This window comes from Rhinoderma darwinii, chromosome 13 (assembly GCF_050947455.1).
Source record: "Rhinoderma darwinii isolate aRhiDar2 chromosome 13, aRhiDar2.hap1, whole genome shotgun sequence".
Taxonomy (NCBI): domain Eukaryota; kingdom Metazoa; phylum Chordata; class Amphibia; order Anura; family Rhinodermatidae; genus Rhinoderma; species Rhinoderma darwinii.
Window position 1 is genome coordinate 57,058,415 of NC_134699.1, and position 23,521 is coordinate 57,081,935.

Genomic DNA, 23,521 nt, shown 5'->3' on the forward strand with positions numbered 1-23,521 from the left:
ATAGATAGATAGGAGATAGATAGATAGGAGATAGATAGATAGATAGATAGATAGATAGATAGATAGATAGATAGATAGATAGATAGATAGATAGATAGATAAGATAGATAAGATAGATAAGATAGATAGATAGGAGATAGATAGAAAGATATGAGATAGATAGATAGATAGATAGATAGATAGATAGATAGATAGGAGATCGATAGATAGAAAGATATGAGATAGATAGAACTACACAATAATGGCTGCCATTCAGGAGTCTCAACAATGGAAGCAAAAAACAATGCTATTTTTAAGCCCCACCCCTTATCGCTCTGGCCACACCCCCAATCTCCAGACAACGCTATATCCTCTGTGTGCCCAGACCTAGTGATACCAATGGTGCTCCTGGATTGTAGTACTTACAGCAGATTGCCCGCACACTCGGACCATCTTGTACCTACACAGCGGTGCCATCACAATAGTGCCAATACATATATATACCAGACCCTGCGCCCCTATAATACACCCCACTTCTCTCCTCCGTGACCCTGCTCTGCCCCTCTAACAGGTACTTGCCCACATGTAGCTTCCTGTGCCAATCTCTATAGTCTGAGAGGGTGGATGTGTGCCATTCTGGGACAGAGCCAGAGACCTGGTTTGTTACGGGGTTAGGGAATCAGGGGGCACATACGGGTTGTTGGAGTGACACGTGGCCTCCCCTGGGTGTATAGAAATGTCGCTGATCTTAAAGGGGAACTGGCAAGATCAATAGTGTCAATGCAGGTGAAGGGCCGTGATGTAAATGTGACGATGAGCTCAGCGAAGACCAGGGGACGTCCTGGAACATATCAATGGCATAGGACAATTATGGGCAGCAAATATTTGTAGTGAACCAGAACACAAATGGCAGCAGGCAAATAGTAGATGGTACGAGGGGGGAGCGGCCGGGACATTCCACCTGTGTCCTTAAACAAAGGCAATGATCGACATAAAATAAACAATCAAAAAGTACAATCTTTAACCCATAAGGATAGCGTGAGCGGCCTCAAGAGAGCGGGAACTCCCTATCACCAGAGCAGCGGAGAATACAGAAAATCCCATATTTTGCCACCTATCAGATCCCATTGGTGCCGGATTAAAGGAATTGTTCTGTATTTGGAAAAGTGAACAGTCTGGATACACACTGCGTTCTTTATAGCTCCCCCTGGACATCAGGAAACTTTCCTTATTGGAATATTTTCATTTAAAGGGAACCTGTCAGCAGTTTTAAGTCTGCTGACAGTGCTATATACAGGACGGGGAGAGTAGTGTAACCATAGCGATGTTGTCGGTCATGCGACAAATCTCCGTCTTGTTGTCCTTGGTCGGAAGTGCACTCTCCGCTCTAAGTGACGGCTCTAGCGGTCTTCTGATTGGACGGTAGAGCGGTCACACAGAGCGGAGGGGCTGGCAGCGCTCAGTGAAGAGAGTCCGGAGCACTGCACATGAAGAGGGAAAAGCCACTGCGGCACCAAACAACTCAAAACTGAGACTGTTTTTTAGTCATGCAACTAACATGACGGACAACATACGTATCGTTACACTGCACTCCCCACCCTGTATATAGCGCTATCAGCGGTTTTAAAAAACTGCTGACAGGGTCCCTTTAATGATCAGGGGCGGGGGACGGACTCATTTCTGGGAACCCCCTGGTTTAGCTTTCCTCTGTTCTGGGATTATAAGCAATCCTGACATGTCTGTTTTAGTACAAACTTCTATTCCCATTACAAAAAACAATTCCGGAACATCTTTTCTTAGAATTTTGTGTTGAGTCATTCCTCTGTTATTCTTCCTGGAAATTAATGAAGAAATTGGCAAACGGGTGTGCCCCTACACGCTAACAGTGTAGGCGAAGTGCAAACTCGGACGTGAAAAACGACAGTTTTTCACATCCGAGTTGCACCCATGTGGGACCCGTTTTCACGGCTCTCTCATAGACTTGAGTCTATTGAGGGATCTGTGAAAACGAAAGAAAATCGGACATCTCCTATTTTTCAACGCACCCTTCGCACGGTCCGTAAAAACAGCCATGTGAACGGCCCCATTGAAATACACGCGTCCGTGCGGCGGCCGTTGTTTTAACGGCCTGTCACACGCACTAGATATACGCTCGTCTAAATTCGGCCTTAGAATGTGTAGGGACACACCCTATTGACAAGGAGAATGGTAACACCCAGTCAATTTAGACATTTTAGCTATTTTTTCTAGTGCTGCCCTTTTTGCATTTTACAAGGGTATGCTGGGAGTTGTAGTTTCACAATGGCTGGAGTTGTAGACCACCGCTCTATACGATTAGGTTGGAGTCTACTTCAATGGGATTACTGGATGGGAAACCTGATGTAGCAGAAGAACCCAAACACCCCCCTCCCGAATCATGGTGCTTCAATCTCCTAACAGTTTACCCCAAGTACAACTCGGGCAGTGTAACTGAAAAGCAGCTCCTACTCTAAAGGCTCCATCTCCATTTTGGTTTCTTCTTAAGAATCTTGGCTTTAAAATAAGACCAGGATCCCGGCTCTAGCCCTATTCTAGCTGGAACTAGTGCAGTTTGAAGTAGTAGCTGCATATACTGTATTGTAGCTCTCACTCAGCCTGTGTGGAAGAGGAAAATGCAGTGGGTGACTTGCTGATAACCTTGGGGGCAGGAGAGGGATCTGTGATCCTTCTCCTGTCCCTGTATGGCTTCAGATGGCTGCAGGTGGAGGGGTAACAGACTTTTGTTTATGATATCACCCCCATTATTAATGACAGCACATACTTGCTCTCTGATCACTAATGAGGGGGGGGGGGGGGGTTTACTCCACAACTTAGCCATTTAACCCCTCATATACTACGGTCAATGATGAATGCAGCACATAAATGTTTCTACAGGAAAAAAAATACGAATACATGGTTTTTTTCCTTACACAATGTTCTATTATTGTCAAAAAAAAAAAAAAAAAAAAAGAATAAAAAAACTACACACATTTGATATCGCCGCATTCGTAACCACCCGTACTATAAATTAATGTCATTTATCCCGGATGGGTAACGCCATATAAGAAACAATGCCAGAATAGCTGTTTTCCGTTGCTCGCCTTTTAAAATCAGGAATTAAAAAAAAATAAAAATAAATTTGTGCCCAAAATTGATATAAATCAAAACAAGTCGTCCCGCAACAATCAAGTCCTCGCACAGCGCCGAAAACTTAAAAACTTTTACGGTGTAAAAGTAGTAATATATTTTAAAAAAACTCTAGAAATTTAGTATTGCCGCAATTGTAACGACCCGCTGAATAAAGTTATTATTTTATTTATACAACACGGTAAACGGTGTAAATTTAAGACACAAAGAAGTGGTGAAATGTCTGTTTTTTCCTGTTTTCCCACCAAAAAAGTTAATCAATAAATGATATCTACCCCAAAATGGTGCTATTAAAAAAAACAACTAGTCCCGCAAAAAACAAAACCTTATACGGCCATGTCGACGCAAAAATAAGAACGTATAGTTCTTTGAATGCGACGATAGAAAAACGTAAAAAATTGCTGCTCGGTCATTAAGGTTTAAAATACCTTCGGTATTGAGGGTTTAAAGGGGTTTTCCAGTCGCTAAAAAAGAATGGCCTATCCTCAGGATCGGCCATCAATAGCTGATGGGTCAGAGTCCGACTCCCGGGACCCCCGCCCCCCATCAGCTGTTTTGAAGGAAGTGAAGCGCTCCTACGAGTGCTGCTTCCCCTTCTAAACAGCCAATTGGGGGTGTCCCGGGAGTCGGACCCTGACCCATCAGCTATTGATGGCTGATCCTGAGGACCCCTTTAATATAGTGTCTGTCTTATTTTATAGAAAATATAAAAGTGATCACTGTTTTGTCCTTTAGGAAATCTGTAGAAGGACACCTAGTGGTCATAATAGAGAATAACATTTCCCCATGGTAAAAAATAACTTATTAAATTCCATATTTGCATAGAAAATTGAGTGTATGACACCACCTGCAATACACAAATTATCCGAGTGCGTGATGCCATAAAAGGAACCTAGTGAGAGGTTCCCTTTAAGAAGCACCCCCCCCCCCATTGAGTTACACTCATCTTACATCCTTTAATACTCCATTGATGCATTTATGTTTCTGGGAAAGTTGGATGACAACCAATATGGGGTGTTCACACATCTTTTCTAAAGGCCTAAGACCCCCTGCACAAGACCGTGCCCGTAATGAGGGTCAGTTATTAAGGTCATGGCCGGCCCCTGACAGCCACCCGCATATGTGGGCCCTGCTCCCATATAAAGTATGGGAGCACGGCCTGTAAAAACGCAAAAGATAGGATAGAGCCTATGTACGACCCGGACACCTTCCCGTAAATATATGGGAAGGTGTCAGTCGGCCATAGAAATGAATGGGTCCGTAATTACGGACCATATTTAGTTGTGTGCATGGGGCCTGAAATCAAATATAAATGAGGCATAACTAGGCAAACTTGCTATTCGTGACTCTAGGAAAGCTGGGTCTTATTAAGCATCACCCAACTTTCCAAGAAACAGATATAACTGAGCTGGAAAATATCTTTAACTTGACAGAAGATGATGAATCAAAAGCCTAAAGGGCTGGAATAGAAAAACATGGCTGCTTTCTTCTAAAAGCAGCGCCACATCTGTCCATAGGTTGTGGGTGGTATTGCAGGTCAGCCCCATTCACTTCAATGACTACCCATGAACAGGTGTGTTTTTCTTAAAGAAAAAAAAAAAGCAGCCATGTTTTTTCCAATCCTGGTCTGCTATTTTTTGAGAAACAGCGCCACTCCTGCCCATGGCTGTGTCTGGTATTGCAGTTTATATACATGTCTATTTTGATTATAGAGACCAAGAAGGAAATAAAGATGCCCATGCTCCACATTTACCCTTCACGGTGATCTCTTTGATCTTCTTGGTCTTCTCGTCGATCCACTTCTCCCGCCGAACTTTTTCCGTAGCCGTCATGAGTTGCTGCAGCTTCTTCATCTCCTGGAAGGCGAGATGTGAATGGATACATTCGGTAGCTACAACAATGTATATGATTGGTGGAGCTGCATTATATACATGTCACTAATATAATCTCTCTAGTGGAGGGGCAGCTGTGGGGAGATCAAATTCACCACAGCTGCCCTTAAAGTAATATGACAGCTCATAGGCCACAGTTTATGGTGCCCTGTAGTTTGTTTACAGGCTGTCATAAAACAAGCAGTGGCCGGTTGATAGGCTGCAGGGAATTTGATTTCCCTGCAGCTGCTCTTCTTTACCCAAGAGCTGAAAAACCATAAAGAGTGAGCTCCCCCTAGTGGTGGCTGTAGACAGCCACACTTTCATCATTTAAACACTATGGGGGGGGGGGGGGGTATTTATAAATTTTGCATGAAAAATGTTGAGTTTTTCACTGCCACTCACAGCACTTTCTAAATAGTGGGTGTGGCTGGTCTGAAGGGGCGGAACCTCCCACAACAAACTATAACTGGCCCTACGCCTATAAAGATGTATTTAAAAAATAATAATTTTTTGGACCTAAAAAGTTAAGTAAAGGCAAAAAAAAAATTCCTACATGTCTTGGTCCATATTCTTGGCCATAGGGGGCAGTATCATAATAGTTAGAGCTGAAGTGGTGACAAATATTTTGTATACGTTCTCAGGACAATGGCTGGAGAAGTGACGACCAGTTTACCGGACATGACATGCGATTAGAGCAGTTGTCACTTCCCTTCCCCCACCTCATACAAATTAATACACAATCCTCTAGTAATCCGGAGACGTGTGTTGCTCCGCATGCGTAATCGTGCCTACAAGCAATATTAATGGTGTTACATCACCCGGCTGTATCATGCAAAAGAGCGAGACCTGGCAGACAGGAGAACGACAGAAAAGAGGTTGATGAAAAGAGAGAATTTTTTAGAAACAGCGCCACTCTTCTCTATGGGCTAGGTGCAGTATTGCAGCTATTCAATGCCAAGTCGTAAATAATAGAATCACGTGACTAGAGTAGCCATGGGTCATTACATCACGCAGGAAGTGGGGCACAATTTCAATTGTAAATATATTATAAACGATTATTTTTCGATATGGGCGGAGCTTCAGGGGGGTTTTCTAATCTGGGGAGAACCCTTCTCAACCGAGCTAGTTTTAAACCATATGGGAATATCCGAAATGCACACGTTAAAGAAAACATAGTCTGAATTGTCAGCAAAAAAAATTCAGGGACTCCGCCTCCTATTAGGAAACCCACTGATGACATCATCAGTAGGTGGGAAAGCAGCGCTACCTTTTATAGCAGAGGGAAGATTATTTCTCTTCCATGTTGTTATACAAGACTGAGGGGCGGTAAGTGATCGCTATGATCAGGTAGTACTTGTAGTGGGGGTGCGGCATGGCATACATTTAAAGTGGTACTTACTGAAATACAATACACGTGCAAAATCTATGACACGGGTGCCAGGGAGAGATAAACCAGTTAGTATAAAATGGTTACATATCATGCTATGGAAACACAATAATACACAGTCTATCAGGACTGGCGGGTATCAGCATTGGTATGGGTATAACAGACGGGGATTCCTGGCAGGATGGCATAGTGTAACATAAAGAGGGCGCAGAGTGCATGTAGCAGGGCTATTACCTCACACAGGGGGCCCAAAGTTTGCCAAACCTAGGGGGAAAGCAAAGAGAAGAAGAGAAGGGGGAAAGATAACAAGTCAACACAATAAATAACAAAGGATAAAACCCAAATAGGCTTAAAGCAGAACTCCGCCTTGCAGTCTCCTAGCTTCATTCACACGGACACGGTCGCTGCCAAAAAGGTCCTTTAATGCACATTAAAAACCGTTTTTCAATATCTATCTTCTATGCGGAGATATCATCACTTAAAGTTACAGGCCCAAAGCCTGAGGCTGCACTACTGAGAGATTCTGATAACATGGCCGTTCCTATACATGTCAGGCGCAGTATTGTCATAGAGATATAGAGTGATGGATTCACAGGCTGTATATCTGGATGATGTGAAAGCAGCTCCATAATCCACGGCACGCTGCTATGCTGCAATGTATCCCACAATGCATCACGACATAGTACATGTGCCCAACCAGGAGGTGGCAGAAGAGTAATGTTATGTTGTGCAGCCTGAGAGTAAGGCCCAGTTCAAACAAAGTTTTTTTTTATGCTGATTTTGCTACGGAAACTGCCAAAAAACGGCCAAAACCACCTCCTATTAATTTCATTGGGAGGTGGAGGCGTTTTTTTTTCTGCGCCGGCTTTTAGATTTCTTGCCGCGGTTCCGCCTCTCATCTCCCATTGAAATCAATGAGAGGCAGAGAAACCGTTTTTTTCGCAATGTTTTTTTTGCCCACGGTGCTCTATGGGCTTGGGTGAAAAACGCCGCAAAAACCACAGCATGAAAGTGCAGGCAGGTCAAAATCAGGAATTTTGAGGCAGATTTTTCTGCCTGCAAAAAAACCGCTATGTGAACAGGGCCTTAAAGGGGAACCAGCAGAATTTTGAATGCAGCTCTGGAAGGGATTGGAGTATAGAACATGATGTGACTGATGTGATTCTATGTGGTTCTTCTTACCATGTCATGCTGCTCCTGCATCTGGGAGATCTTGCTGGAGTACTTGTGATCCACTTGCTTCAGCTCATTTACCAGTGACTCACAACGCTCGCTTAGGGCCTTCTTGTCATCGATGAGCTGTGAAAGAGCAGAGCTTGCTGTCAGTAAATGGAAACATTAGAGGCTGAAAACACAATCCTGCTCATCTCTTCACAGTGTGTCGCCTGCTGGACATCATCAGGGCGGGATAGCAAGCAGAGATCTTGAAAATGGTGAAAAATGTAAAAACAAAGCATATTAGAAAGTTCATTATACAATTATCATAGGAGTTTTGCACTGAGGGTCATCAACGTACGATCGGCTTTACGTAAAGCAGGAAAACCCCTTTAATTTCCGGTTACTGGGCGCACTTGATGTCTTACCTGGTCGATAAACGTGAGGTGCCGCTGTATAGTGGCCTCATACTGCTCACTCTGCTGCTTCAGCTGATAGCTCATCTCCTTCTCCGTTTGCTTTACATGTCGTACCGTTAATTCACGCTGCTGGGCCTGGGGGGGACACAGAAAGTGGGAACATTTCACAGAGACCACAAATTCTTATAGATAATCACAACATAAATAATAATATGTATGAAAACCAAAAGAGATGAACCGTAAGGAAAAAGTAAACCCCCTACAACCACAATACTGGACGGGGGCAAAGGAAACACGATGGGGCAACCAATCAGAAGATTGATATCGGAAAAATGAAAGCTGAAATCTGATTGGCCACCAACTCCTATGCGTTCGATGTCAGTTTCTACAGAGATGTCCATATGAATTCTACATTTTGGAGACAATATGCCGGTGGACATAAAATGATAAAGCGCCCCAAAACCACGTGAAAAGAGTGGTGCCCGCTATAGGCCCACACAAGATCGACATTTTTCCTTTTTGTAAAGAGTGTTGAACCCATACCAGGGCAGTGCCATGTTGGTGTTCCCCGATAAACCATACCAATCATAATACCACCATAGATTTAATAAAATCCTGGCAGCCACAACTAGGGGAATCCCACTACATGAAAATGTATACAGCTCACATGAAGAGCAATATAAAAACATATGCTGCCGGCTCCCCCTAGTGGGGGCTACTAGAAGCTTTTTTGTGGGAGACTTGCCTGTTCCGCCCTCTATTGGGAGATCCCATGGCATTCCAGAAGAGTGAGCAAGTATGCTTAAAAAAAACAAATCTGGATCGGCACTGAGCTGGGAAGGGTTCATAAATAGAAGATTAGCAATGCGGCTGATCAATCACCCATGGGATCGTTCGTACGATCGATCCCAACAGAAAAGACTAAACTAGCCGATCAGGGGAAAAAAAAAAAAAGATTCCCTGGAAGTGACATATGATCAGCCGATCATGCCATGCACAAGAAATTTCTACCAACAGCCGAAATTTTCCAACCCACTGGACCGCGGCTCTCAGATTAGATAGCGAACTGCCAAACAGCTGGTTAAACTAAAGCAGCTCCACCCGATTGCACCACTTAGTAACCATCTCTAGAGCCCCGATGCAGCCTCCTCTGGTATAATGGTGAGGAGCATCCGGATGAAGGACCTCAGCAGGGTGATACTCACTAGTGCGGTCTGCAGAAGACTTAACGCTTTCCTCTTCTCCGCCAGCTCCAGTCGCATCTTCAGCATGGAACTTGTCACCTCAGTGGCAACGGCGGACGCCTGCTCCAGATGGGTCAACTCTTCCTCAGACAGCAGAGCCTGTGCCAAGACGAAGAGGAACATTATTTATAACAAGAAAATATGTAGCGGTCCGGAAAATGTATTCCTCTGCAATGGTCTCGAGCCAGCCAGTTGCCTCTGCAGTCTGCAATCTGGCCACTAGGGGCAGTGTTACATTGGAGTCCAATGTAAATCGACAACATCACTAGAAGTGATTAGAACTTCCATTCATAAGTATAAATGCAAACTTGCAGGATATGTGGGAAGGAAAAGGAAAAGATAAACCTTAAATATTTATCCCCAGAAACAGCGCCTCTCTTGGGCTGCGTCCGGTATTGCAGCTCAGCCTTATTTGAGCTGCAAAACCACACTGCCCAATATCTGATGTTATGTGTTACTTTACCGCTCTGTTGGAGTTGGAAGCCGAGGATCGTGGTCTCTCTTGTTCAGCCTTCTCCATTTCATCCAGAAAACTAATGATGTTCTGCAGCTTCGCCTCAGACAGCAGAGCCCCAGCCCCGACATGAACCTCCTTCTGCTCCACCGGTCCATTGTGGGTCATCTGACTATGGCGCTCCAGGTTATCCGTCGTGAGCGACGTGTCAGCGTCCTAGAAGAGAAGGCGGTAAACTCCACATAGTCAATCATTCAATATACCCAAACCTTCCATCAACCTGCAGCCGATTGACTGTCTTACCCCATCGATCCAGTGAAATTTGTCTTTGAGCTCTTTTCTAATATTCATCAATGGTTCAGGCTCTTCCAGCTGCTTCAGGGTGTCCAGCAGATCGGTCAGGGTGGTCTTAGAGTGGGCAGAGGCTGCTACATCCACTTCTATCGTGTCAGGCATAGGAAGAGCCTACGGATCAGGACATGGTGTGAACAGGAATATTTAAACACATTGTAAAACTACATGGCACAAGACGGGCATTGGATGTTTCAAGTTATACACTCACCTGGGCACTGTGCTCACTGCTCCTGTAATCTGGTGATGGCTTGAAGAGCGGGACCCCAGATCCATCATTTTCCAGTAAATCTTGTACTCTAGAACCTAAAGGAAACAAGAGCACACACAGAGATTTAAAGGGGTTGTCCAGAATTAGAAAAAAAAAAAAAAAGGACGGTTTTCCTAAAACGGCGCCACTGACTGTCCATAGGTTGTCTCTGGTACTGCAGCCCAGCACCATTCACTTGTTAGGGGATAAGCTGCAATACCAGATATAACTCATGGACAAGAGTGGCGCTGTTTCTGGAAGAAAGCAGCCATGTTTTTCTAATCTTGAAAAACCCCTTTAAAGAACACAGCCCTCAGGCATATCACAATTTATCAGTTTTGCCTGGAGTGTCCCTTTAAAGGGTTTTACCATAAATAGAAGTTACTGATTTTTCTTCTCTGAACTTTGCCACTCCCAACCTGGCACTGTGCACTCAAGTACAGCCCTGTTCAAAAAGTGACAAAAAGACTGCAACCTCTCAACTCTAGGAATCAGTGCGGGTTATAGCGTAAAAAAAATAAATATTACAATGCCCGAAAATAAAGCTATTTGTTATTCAGGCCTGCAGTAAATCTCAGAGTACCCGTTCCAATGTGACAGGGACCTGGAGCTTGCAATGTAGGGAATATGCAGGGGTATTTGGTTATCACTATGCAGAAAAACTCAACTGTCCCTGTAAGGCATTTGCAGGTCCCTGGCATTATGGGCAGTCACTTATCCTGTACTTGATGTCAGGGGCACTGAACCGGTGCTACAGTGTACCATCATAATACACCACGGACAATCATCTTTTCTAGCGCAGATACCCTGGCGATATAATATTAAAGAGGTTGTCCCAAGATTAAAAGTTACCCCCTAACCACAGGATAGATGACATGCTGATTGGTGGGGGTCCGACCGCTAGGACCCCCAACCGAACACAAGAACAGGAGTCCTGTTCCTCCGAATGATTGGAGCAGCAAGTTCCGCACGCGTGCTGCCTCTCCATTCACGGTCTATGGGAGTGCCGGAGATAGAGTACAGCGCTCTATCTCCGGCAGTGCCATAGAGAACGAACGGAGCAGCAGGGCACATGTGGATCTACCACAGCATTCGTTCGGAGGCAAGGGACCCCGGTTCTCATGATCAGCATGTTATCACCTATCCTTTGATTAGAGGGGGGAACATTTAATCTTGGGACAATCCCTTTAACGTGGGACGATGTACATACGAACGCTCGTTCCCGATCATTGGCTGTGTAAACATGGCGGCGATCAGCTGACGACAGAGTAAACGCTTGTTCGTCGGCTGATTGTAACTTTTATGCTGCAATAAAAACAGACGTTTGTCGGCAGCAGATCGTTCCTGTGTAAACTGTATGCAATCCGTGTAGGGATGAAAGATCGTGTTACCAATCGTTCATCCCCAGGTAGCCCCGATCCTTGCTCCATGCCGATCGACACGTCATTAATCTGCCGGTATAAAATCCCCCTTACTTAGCACCCGCTAAAAAATCAATGATGACCCCAAAATACACGGTAGGAGTCCTCCAGAGCGAGGACGTGCTCTTTAGAGTGACGCTCTGCTCCGGAGGTCACCATGATGGGACATCCCATTCTAACCGTAACATGATGTTCAAGAGTATCTAGTAGCTGCACGATGATATAGGACAGTCCCCAAGAAATGTGTGGTAATGAGGCTCATTCTATATCAGTGTGTCACTCCTGTTATATCTTACCTGCATTTTTATTATTATTATTGGACTTGCTGCTTCTCCCCAGTGGAGAGTTGACCAGATTTCGGCCGACCTTCTTCTTTCCCACTTTCCCGCTCTGTTCCAGCAGTGCCAGCTCCTCTTCTACCAGTTTCTTGGCTTCCAGGGCTTTCTGTGCCCTCTTCAGCTGCAGTTCCTTAGGATTGAAGAAGAATTTCAAACCTGGTCTACATCTACAGGAGGCCGTGGACTGAGATGTCCTACAGTCCCTGAAACTCCTTCCTGTCATTGACCCCTCATTGCATCACCAGTGGAGAAGTGGGAACATCACGAGGAAATCATACCTGGATGGCGGCCCGTCTGGCATGTCGAGCCTTCTCTTCTCGGATTCTCTTGCGTTCGTCGTCTTTGGACTGATGGGAATTTAAGTTACTGCTCTCATCCGCTTGATGCTGCCGTTCCTTTAAGAAGAAGAAAGTTGTAACATCTTGAAGTCAAATAATAAAACCTGCAAATGGTTTCAACAAACCTGAAGGTTCCCAAAGTCTGTGAAATCACCGCTAATATTATCCAATCTTAAAGAATGTGTCCAAAAAAACAAAAACAAATACTATGTCAAAACTATTAGAGAGGACCTGTCCGCTCTCCTGATATAGCGGATTTAGTAAATTTTTGTATTCCCCATAAAAAAAAAAATTATTCTGGAGCATCTTTTCTTAGACCTTGTGCCATTCCTCTGTTGTTCCTCTTGGAATTGTATTAATAAAATTGACAACTGGGTGTTACCAGCTAGGTGTGTCCCTACCCAGTCTGACTGTCCAATCAGTGCTAGCCTTTGTAGGGACACGCCACGTTGACAAGGTAAATGGTATCACCCAGTTGTCAATTTATACATACATTTCCAGGAGTAATAAACAGAGGAAAGGCACAACACCGTTTTCTAAAGAGAGATTCTTATTTCACGGAGAATACAATTATTTACTAAAACAGTGAAATGTCAGGAGAGTGGTCAGGTTCTCTTTAAAATAAGATCATTAATACGGTACCCTAATAAGAGTTAATACAATGGCGAGCACTAAAAAACACACTAGAAACAGAGGGGCTTAAAAGAAAGCACTTCTTGGATCTGTGGAGTCACATGGTGTATCACATGATCCCTTTCAGCCAATCAGTAGCTGTGGAGAGGATCATGTGAGGCATTCTGTGACACGTACTTATAATGAGTTTGGGTATGTGTCACATGATTCATTTGAGCTTCAGATTGGCTGAGAAGCATCATGTGACTCCATAGAACCTTCTTTTCGGCCCACCATTTGGCACTTTAGGGGGCTGTTTAGTGGATGCAATTGAATGAATTAGTATAACTCTATTAGGGGATTGCACTGACGTAAAACGGTTTCTCATAGTGACAGGTTCCCATTAGACTTGGTCTTGGGTTTTCCGCTGAAGACGACAAAAAACAGTGATTCTCGGGGGGTCCAATCCTGAAGGGTCCCCCATTCTCAGTGGAGCAGGTTTTGTTTTTTTGAGTACTCACCGTAAAATCCTTTTCTTGTCCAGTCCATTGGGGACACAGACCGTCAGTATAGGCTGTTGCCAATAGGAGGCGTGATACCAAGAATAAAAAAAGTGTTGGCTCGCTATGAAAGGGGTTAATGTGGCTGTTTTGGTGCTTGCGGTGGCTCTATCAGATACAGGATTATGCCCGCGCGGCATTGTCAGCTACACCGTCAAAACACAATTACTCCGCCGTAATGTGATCTCCAGCGTAGCCAGGTCCAGTATACAGTCTGAAATACCAAGGTGGCGTGGATGGAGGTGATAGACAGAATAGTCACTTAAAAACTAGAAGAAACGCAGCGCAGGACGACATGGGCGTGAAGATAGGCATGGATCAGTCCATAGAAAAATAAGGGCGGAGGACATTTACGTACCAAGAGGAGAAGGGCAGAGAAATGCCACGCTGTGTGGGCATAGGAGGGGGTGCAGGAAAAAAACCTTTCACTACCACCACAGTAGAGTGTGGCCTAGCAGGCCGCAATGAAGCCTAGACCTCAATTAGTGGGTGATCCCAGGCGATGAACCGATCCGGACTCGGAAAAGGAGCAAGCACGTGATGTGCGGGCATCCAGGAAGAGGGGCAGGGAGATCCACCCACCATAAAGACAGCTGCATTGTAGACCGCACAGAGCCGGGGGCTGTATTGATCCCGAGGCCCGTCACCGTGATCGTGTAGGGAGCAGATGATAGGGAAAAAAGCCAGCGGGAGCACCGAAGTCAGGTCAGTTGTAGTTAGGCAAGAAAGGAAGGAGGGGGGGGGGGGTCGCATGGCGCCATATTTACCTAATCCCATTTACTCACCCTAACTTTATAACTTTCGCTACAGCTCCCCCATATAACAGTGTCTACAGGAGGGGTATACCCTGTGTAGGAGGAGCTAACACTTCATGCTTAGTGTCGCCTCCTAGTGGCGGCAGCCTATACCCCCGCGGTCTGTGTCCTCCAATGACATGAACGGGAAACGTAATGAACGTAAAAGCGCAGCGTGGAGGGGATTACGGAGAAACTATAATATCTGCGATAAGTTACACGTTATTACCTCCTTTTTAGAAGCCAACATATGCCGTAGAGCTTCCTCTCCAGATCTCCGTTTCTGACGCTGGCGCCTGTACCAACGCTGAATTGTGATGGCAGCATTGTTCACTTGTAGAATGAACCTGTGCAGGAGAGAGATGCCCGCTGTCAGTGACTGATCAGACCGATCTTACAAACAATATAGATATAATGTGGAATAAAGACGTAACATTGCTGACTGATGAGGAGTATAAAATGGGCGGAGACAGAACACCCTGTGACCAATCAGATGATGGGAATGACGATAGCAGCAGGAGAGGAGTGTGCTGATCTTGTTGGAGGCAGTGACCTATCCATTTATGTGAGATTAGTTAGGATAGGGCTGAATGTGATATACGCGGCTTCATGATATCAGGAGAATGAAGACAAGTGGGAGGTCACACATAGAAACTAGAGGTGCCATGGTACTCAGCAGCACAGAGTATTTCAGAAAGAATGTGCTAATCCTGATAGAGGCAGTGACCTGTCCACTCACGTGATGATGTTAGTTATAGATGCGGCTTCATGATATCAGGAGGAAAATGGAAACAAGGAGAATGGTGACAAACGGGAGATCACAGACAGACAAGTAGAGGAAGCATTTGGGTCCACATCAGCGCAGAGTATTTCAGGAGATCTGCCCGATAACTGCATTGTTACCGTACAATACAAATGTAGGAGGTATGACGTGTAATGTCTCTAAAGACGTAAAACTTCTATGATTTATCCTAAGTCACTAGAAAGTACATGGAAGACGGACACAGATAAATAAATCACTGACCTCTCCGCTTCTTCGGCGGTGACCTCTTTCCTCTTCTGCGCCGCGCTCCCTCTGGCGTTGTTACGCCCCAGGTTGTTCGTGCTGGAGAGATTCTTCTGGGATTTCTGGAAACTGCTCCCTGATTCTTCAGTATTGGGTGTCCGCTGGTTACTGGGAAGGAAGAAGTAGAAAGGTGCAAGGAAAGATTTGTGATTTTTTTTGGGGGGTTTTGCATTAATTCCATTCATTGTTTGGTGGGGGTCCAACTGCTGGAAGCCCCCTCAAATCCAACAAAGTTACATGCAGTTAGCTGTGCATGGCAGTCACTATCCATGGAAGTGAGAGACAATGAAAGGGTCTAAGTTGCATTACCATATTCAACCACTGACAAGAGTGGCGCTGTTTCTGGAAAATAAAAAAGCGGATTCTTTTTTCTAATCTCAGTCAATCTGTTCAATGTTACTGCCCAGGGTGCCACTTTAAGGCCCCAAATACTGTGGCCATTTAAAGCCCTTTCAACCGATTTATCTCCTCTCCTCTTACTTTAGAGATGGCGGTTTCTGATTGGAGCTCTTGGCAGTGAGTCCACGTTCACTGGATGAATAGTTATTGTGCACCATAGTGGTGACGGTGTTTCCCACGGTTCCCTTGTTACTCCTAAACATGTAAAAAAGATGGAAATAAACAAATTCCAACTTAAAAAAAAAAAAAAAAAGTACAAGAAAAAAAATGTAAATGAAACAAAAATAAAATATACATAAAATACCTGTTATTGGCTGGAAAATTGGGCGCCAGAGCTGGCATCTCTCTCCTCCTCATGCTCAGGCTCTGTACTGAACTGGCACTGCGGGCACTTGAGGGTAGAGGAAAAAGCCGTGGTTGTTCATCCTGCAAAATAAGACGTGGGCATAAAATTATTCCTAGCCGCTAAATCTTTGTGCTGATGCATTTAGCTCGTGGGATTGTCTACTCTGGATACAAAAGGTAGCCGACCCCAGCTGTGAGAAGTATTCAAATTTTCTCAAACGAGAATGTTTCCATTCACTGACAGCAAGCAGCCCATGTAAACAAGCAGTGCTTTCCTGCCCCAACACAAACTATATATTACTATAGAGCAAAATGCCAGCACTACACATGCTCAGATGCTCTGCCAGTACAAACACAAGCCTGGAGAACCCCTATAAAAGGGGGTGTCTGATAAAGGCAACCCCTTTTTACTATGAAGCCAGCGGGATCGGCTTCTCCACCTCCCCAGTAATGAGCCGTAAGTGCCGGGGAACGCCACTGCCAGCCATACATTTCCCCTGCAGCGGGAATAGCCATCCATGTGCCCGGTCTGCCCCCTCCATGCCGTCCACATACCCTAACAGGACATATGGACAGGGGTGGTCGTGGGGAGACATTGTGCAGATAAGGAGGATTAACCCCTTAGTGACTCACCAGAATATTCCAAGTGCTCTTCTTTTCGGGGGGTGTTTTGGCCAGCCCATGTAGCTTCTTCCTTCCAACGGAGCTGCTCTCGAAAAAGGATAAAAAATCTTCATGCTGCTCCCCACTGAATGAGACAGAAGGTTATACTATAAACAAATGTCTGAATACAATTTCCATCAGTTCCTGGGTAAGCTGGGTTCTACTATTAGGGCTGGTCACCCAGCTTTGCCAGATTCCAGAATGGCAAATTTATCCGGGAAAGCTGGGTGACCGCTGTACCATCCTGAAGCTGCCTGCATGGGATACACAAAGTAAACCCCCTAGGTGTCATCTACGTCTTTCCAGCAAGTCCCAGCATGCCTTGCTATGTGCAGGAGAGCATGGCATGCTGGGTCTTGCATTACGACAAGCGAGCATACAGGTTGCAAATCTGACGCTCCACTAGGTTTCCTTCCCAATTGTGTTGCCTCTCACCAGGAATTAAGGGGGGATGGGGAGCTAAGCTCCAAGGTATCCCCCACCCCCCATACCTTCCATGTAAAGAGTCAGGGGTGGGGAATCATCCACAGGGTCTGACAAAGAGTCACCAGTCCCCCTACTCCTCCCTGCCGAACATCTGTCACATTCCAGCCCCCCACCCTCCATACTCTTTATCTATACCCCCAAGGGGTTGGCAGCTGGGAACACAGAGGTCAGAATATGAATAGACTGCGGATCTGTCATATGTTACACTTAGGTTAGACGGCCGCCATTGAGCCAGCGCAGCCCTGAAGCCTTCACGTGTGTCCAGCACCGTGTACACCCACGTCGTGTGGTCATATGAGAGTCCTCGCCCATTACCTGAAGAGCAAGCTGTTGCCTGGCGTCACCTGAGTGGTACTGTTGGATCTGCGGAGGTTATTGATGGCTCGGGGCAAGTCTCTCTGTTCAGGAGAGAAATCACAGAAGGGATGGTTGATGGAGGTCAGAAAAATAATTTGGGGGGGTTCTTCAGCATATGTCAATAAAGCTTAAAGGGGTTGTCCCAAGATTAAATGTTATCCCCTAACTACAGGAAAGGTGATAACATGCTGATCGGTGGGGGTCTGACTGCTGGGATCCCCACCGATCACGAGGATGGGGAGCATGAGGTCTCACATGCGCACTGCCGGAGAGAAGTACAGCGCTCCGCTATCTCCGGCAGTGCCATAGAGAATGAATGGAGAAGCAGGGCGCATGCGCGATCTGCCGCTCCATTCATTCGGAGGAACGGGACCCCAGTTCTCTTGATCGGTGGGGGTACTAGAAGTCAGACCTCCACCGATCAGCATGTTATAACCTATCCTGTGGTTAGGGGATAACATATAATCTTTAAGGTGCCCCTAACGTTTCCCTTACCTGTCTGAATAGGTTCAGTGTTTTGTGCTGATTAATTTCACTACAGATGTTAATTGGGAGTTTTCAGATACAGAGCTCCAAATCCCCTGCGTAGACAAGAGCTAAGTGATACAATTCTAACTGTCTGCAGCCACCACTGGAGGGAGCGGAGGAGCTCACTGAAGACAGACCACTGACTACAATGAAAGCTGTATAAACCAGTCTTTAGTGAGCTCCCCCTGGTGGTGGCTGCAGGAAGACAGTATTTTCTTTGTCTATGCAGGGGATTTGGTGCTCAGAAAAACAGGGCTCTGACGGTTATAGAGCTGAACTAAAACTAAACGGTAGTTAGGCTTTTAATCCCAGTATAATGAAAAGATCGACAGGCTCCTAATTTTTAAAACCTCTGCTTGCTGTCAGTTAATAGGGACTTTCATTGTTCCCAACCCATCATGGTCATGTCTATCTGACAGGTGCATAGCTTGTTACAGTGTATCAGAGCTCTCTCTAGTAACAAGCCTCATTCACTGTTCCATATGCTTTCATTCACTGACCACAAGCAAAGATCTTGACAATGCAAAGGAATTGAAACACAAAGTATACTAGAAAACTGCATTACTTTCCTTCATACAATGATTAAACTTGATTTACAGAAAACCTCTGGGCACGGCGTCTCCTCTTACCACTTGGTTTCCCCGGCTCCTGGTATCGGTGATGACGGAGATGGAGCGGGAGATGTGTTTGACGCTTCCGGCACTGCTCGGACGTCTGGTCACAGAGACCTGAGAGCCAGTCAGGGCGAGTTCTCCATTATTCTCCCCACCCTGATGGGACGGGGTGCCGGATGGACTCTGCATGGACTCTGCACCTGTAAAACACAAATGTGAGACCTGTCAATATTAATGTCACGCTTATCCCAAGAGCGAGGACGAGAAGCGGCACCATCACGGGTCCAATAAGACAAGAATCGGTTGGCGGAGCGGCATTATAACCAGACGTAATCTAAAGCTGCCCATACACTTACGACAGCTAGTCCTCCAGATTCCCGCACACGCTCCTGCCCCATCCCTCTGTCGCCCGACTGTCAATACACATTAGATGGTCGTCCGTTCCCGCGAAACCGGGGTGGTTTGTCCAACTTTCATGTAATGTGTATGGGCACCCTAAGGCCCTGTTCACACGTCGTGGATTACGTCAAGTTTTACACACCAAGCGCACAGTTCGTACGTACAACGCGTTTTTTTACGCAAACGTATTTAAAAAAAATGCGTCATGTAAAAAATAAGTAGTGTCAGGTCAACTCTTTGTCGCCGAAAAACGCACCAAATCTACCCGTAGTCGATGGGAGTCCTAATAGCGCCAAAAAACTTGGAAAAAGCACGCACAATAAGCGCAAAAAAAAAAAAGAAGTGGAAAACGCATAAAAAACGCCTGTATTTGAAAAAGCGTTTCACAAGAAACGCTAGCGTATCTGACACGCTTACACAACGTCTCTTTTGAGCGCCGTGTGAACATGCCCTTAGGTCAAATGCACACGATGCGTATCATGTGCGGATATCCGCGTGGCAAATCCGCAGCGCAGTACAGCACCAGCAAAGTAAATGAGACCTTAAGAAATCTCATCTACACGTTGAGGTTTTTTACTGCACATATCTTGACCTGCGGTGCGTATTTTGAAGTCAATTTATCTTATGTTTCCGCAAAATCACCAAACTCCGCTACATAAAAACCACACCTATTTCCGCATCAATATGTAAAAGACGCATAAAAAAACCGCACTATTAGGTGCGTATTTTACCTGCGGTTTTGATGTGGATTTTATATTAATGGTCACCCAACTTTTCTGGAAACGATAAATAAAAGTTTTAACGACTCGACAGAAGAGGCAAAACTTAACGGAATTGTCCAGAAAAACATGGCTGCTTTTTAAAAAAACACACAAAAAAAAAACAGCGCCACCCCTGTGCGTAGGCTGTGTATGGTATTACAGCTCTGCCACAGTGTAAAGCATTGGGGAGGGACAGAGAAACGCAGGAGGTGGATTTCAGACTCCAACAGACAATGCAGAGAAGCTGGAGCCACTGCTCATAGCTTGAGGCTTCAAAGACCCCAATGAGAACTTCATGTGTGTGGTCACAGTGCCATTCAGGATTCTAGGAAAGCTGGATAATAATCTATTTTAGAGTGTAATAGTAAGCAGCTCTTATAGGCTACCACGTGTACACACTACAGGTAACCGGGAAACCATAGCCAACACTAAAAATACCTTCTATTACCCGCCTTGCCATCACACGTCAAGCTCCTGGGACCCCGATGCCACCACCCTCTCACCGCTGTATAGAATCCATACACTAAAAGAATTAAACTATTCAGTTATAGGAAAATAATACAGAAGCCTCTGGATGGAAATATTCCCATTTACTGACAGCAAGCAAAGATGTTGAAATTGAACACAAAGTATATAAGAACGTTGCAGAACTACGGGGATTAGGGTTAATTTATATAAAACTGAGGATCCCACAACATTCAGCAAGTGCCGGAGAAAGGAGCCGGGGTTGATGAATACGAGACACTGGGAAGTATTGAGGGGTCACCAGACGGGAAAAGATCAGGGTCTCCCTCATTCAGATGATTAGATATACAGCCTCCTGGGAGGAGGAATCAGTCTCTATTATATACACAGCCTCCTGGGAGGAGGAATCAGTCTCTATTATATACACAGTCTCCTGGGAGGAGGAATCAGTCTCTATTATATACACAGTCTCCTTGGTGGAGGTACCAGTCTCTATTATATATACACAGCCTCCTTGGTGGAGGTGACAGTCTCTATTATATATACACAGTCTCCTTGGTGGAGGTGACAGTCTCTATTATATATACACAGTCTCCTTGGTGGAGGTGCCAGTCTCTATTATATACACAGCCTCCTTGGTGGAGGTGCCAGTCTCTATTATATACACAGTCTCCTTGGTGGAGGTGACAGTCTCTATTATATACACAGTCTCCTTGGTGGAGGTGACAGTCTCTATTATATATACAGTCTCCTTGGTGGAGGTACCAGTCTCTATTATATATACACAGCCTCCTTGGTGGAGGTGACAGTCTCTATTATATATACACAGTCTCCTTGGTGGAGGTGCCAGTCTCTATTATATACACAGCCTCCTTGGTGGAGGTGCCAGTCTCTATTATATACACAGTCTCCTTGGTGGAGGTGCCAGTCTCTATTATATATACACAGTCTCCTTGGTGGAGGTGACAGTCTCTATTATATACACAGTCTCCTTGGTGGAGGTGCCAGTCTCTATTATATACACAGTCTCCTTGGTGGAGGTGACAGTCTCTATTATATACACAGCCTCCTTGGTGGAGGTGCCAGTCTCTATTATATACACAGCCTCCTTGGTGGAGGTGCCAGTCTCTATTATATACACAGTCTCCTTGGTGGAGGTGACAGTCTCTATTATATACACAGCCTCCTTGGTGGAGGTGACAGTCTCTATTATATATACACAGTCTCCTTGGTGGAGGTGCCAGTCTCTATTATATACACAGTCTCCTGGGTGGAGGTGCCAGTCTCTATTATATACACAGTCTCCTTGGTGGAGGTACCAGTCTCTATTATATATACACAGTCTCCTGGGTGGAGGTGCCAGTCTCTATTATATACACAGTCTCCTGGGTGGAGGTGCCAGTCTCTATTATATACACAGTCTCCTTGGTGGAGGTGCCAGTCTCTATTATATACACAGTCTCCTTGGTGGAGGTACCAGTCTCTATTATATATACACAGTCTCCTTGGTGGAGGTGCCAGTCTCTATTATATACACAGTCTCCTTGGTGGAGGTGACAGTCTCTATTATATACACAGTCTCCTTGGTGGAGGTACCAGTCTCTATTATATATACACAGTCTCCTTGGTGGAGGTGCCAGTCTCTATTATATACACAGTCTCCTGGGTGGAGGTGCCAGTCTCTATTATATACACAGTCTCCTTGGTAGAGGTACCAGTCTCTATTATATATACAGTCTCCTTGGTGGAGGTGCCAGTCTCTATTATATATACAGCCTCCTTGGTGGAGGTGCCAGTCTCTATTATATACACAGCCTCCTGGGTGGAGGTGCCAGTCTCTATTATATACACAGCCTCCTTGGTGGAGGTGCCAGTCTCTATTAGATACACAGTCTCCTGGGTGGAGGTGCCAGTCTCTATTATATATACACAGTCTCCTTGGTGGAGGTGCCAGTCTCTATTATATATACAGTCTCCTTGGTGGAGGTGCCAGTCTCTATTATATATACAGTCTCCTTGGTGGAGGTGCCAGTCTCTATTATATACACAGTCTCCTTGGTGGAGGTGCCAGTCTCTATTATATACACAGCCTCCTGGGTGGAGGTGCCAGTCTCTATTATATACACAGCCTCCTTGGTGGAGGTGCCAGTCTCTATTAGATACACAGTCTCCTGGGTGGAGGTGCCAGTCTCTATTATATATACAGTCTCCTTGGTGGAGGTGACAGTCTCTATTATATATACACAGTCTCCTTGGTGGAGGTGCCAGTCTCTATTATATACACAGTCTCCTGGGTGGAGGTGCCAGTCTCTATTATATACACAGCCTCCTTGGTGGAGATGCCAGTCTCTATTATATACACAGTCTCCTTGGTGGAGGTACCAGTCTCTATTATATACACAGTCTCCTTGGTGGAGGTACCAGTCTCTATTATATACACAGTCTCCTGGGTGGAGGTGACAGTCTCTATTATATATACACAGCCTCCTTGGTGGAGGTGCCAGTCTCTATTATATACACAGCCTCCTTGGTGGAGGTGCCAGTCTCCATTATATACACAGTCTACTGGGTGGAGGTGCCAGTCACTATTATATATACAGTCTCCTTGGTGGAGGTGCCAGTCTTTATTATATACACAGCCTCCTTGGTGGAGGTACCAGTCTCTATTATATATACAGTCTACTGGGTGGAGGTGCCAGTCTCTATTATATACACAGCCTCCTGGGTGTAGGTGCCAGTCTCTATTATATACACAGTCTCCTGGGTGGAGGTGCCAGTCTCTATTATATACACAGTCTCCTGGGTGGAGGTGCCAGTCTCTATTATATATACAGTCTCCTGGGTGGAGGTGCCAGTCTCTATTATATACACAGCCTCCTTGGTGGAGGTACCAGTCTCTATTATATACACAGCCTCCTTGGTGGAGGTACCAGTCTTTATTATATATACAGTCTCCTTGGTAGAGGTGCCAGTCTCTATTATATACACAGCCTCCTTGGTGGAGGTACCAGTCTTTATTATATATACGGTCTCCTTGGTGGAGGTGCCAGTCTCTATTATATATACAGTCTCATGGGTGGAGGTGCCAGTTTCTATT

General features: G+C 45.3%; 1 protein-coding gene across 3 annotated transcripts in view; it reads right to left on the reverse strand.

Annotated features, from left to right (window-relative positions):
• The window catches only part of CEP131 (centrosomal protein 131), a 92,127-nt gene that overhangs the window by 9,705 nt on the left and 58,901 nt on the right, over positions 1-23,521 (reverse strand). Inside the window, exons 2-18 of one of the 3 annotated variants that reach the window (XM_075845324.1) lie at positions 18,815-18,999; positions 17,616-17,698; positions 16,785-16,857; positions 16,111-16,232; positions 15,888-16,001; positions 15,366-15,515; positions 14,571-14,688; positions 12,316-12,432; positions 11,996-12,167; positions 10,240-10,334; positions 9,981-10,142; positions 9,687-9,893; positions 9,185-9,322; positions 7,989-8,114; positions 7,588-7,704; positions 6,640-6,669; positions 4,898-5,000 (exon numbers count right to left, since the gene is read on the reverse strand). In XM_075845324.1, the coding sequence (XP_075701439.1) occupies positions 4,898-5,000; positions 6,640-6,669; positions 7,588-7,704; positions 7,989-8,114; positions 9,185-9,322; positions 9,687-9,893; positions 9,981-10,142; positions 10,240-10,334; positions 11,996-12,167; positions 12,316-12,432; positions 14,571-14,688; positions 15,366-15,515; positions 15,888-16,001; positions 16,111-16,232; positions 16,785-16,857; positions 17,616-17,698; positions 18,815-18,988 (2,101 nt within the window). In that variant the 5' untranslated portion in view covers positions 18,989-18,999. Of the gene's footprint in view, positions 1-4,897; positions 5,001-6,639; positions 6,670-7,587; positions 7,705-7,988; positions 8,115-9,184; positions 9,323-9,686; positions 9,894-9,980; positions 10,143-10,239; positions 10,335-11,995; positions 12,168-12,315; positions 12,433-14,570; positions 14,689-15,365; positions 15,516-15,887; positions 16,002-16,110; positions 16,233-16,784; positions 16,900-17,615; positions 17,699-18,814; positions 19,000-23,521 lie in introns of all 3 variants that reach the window. The other 2 variants (XM_075845322.1, XM_075845323.1) reach the window with 2 other exon arrangements.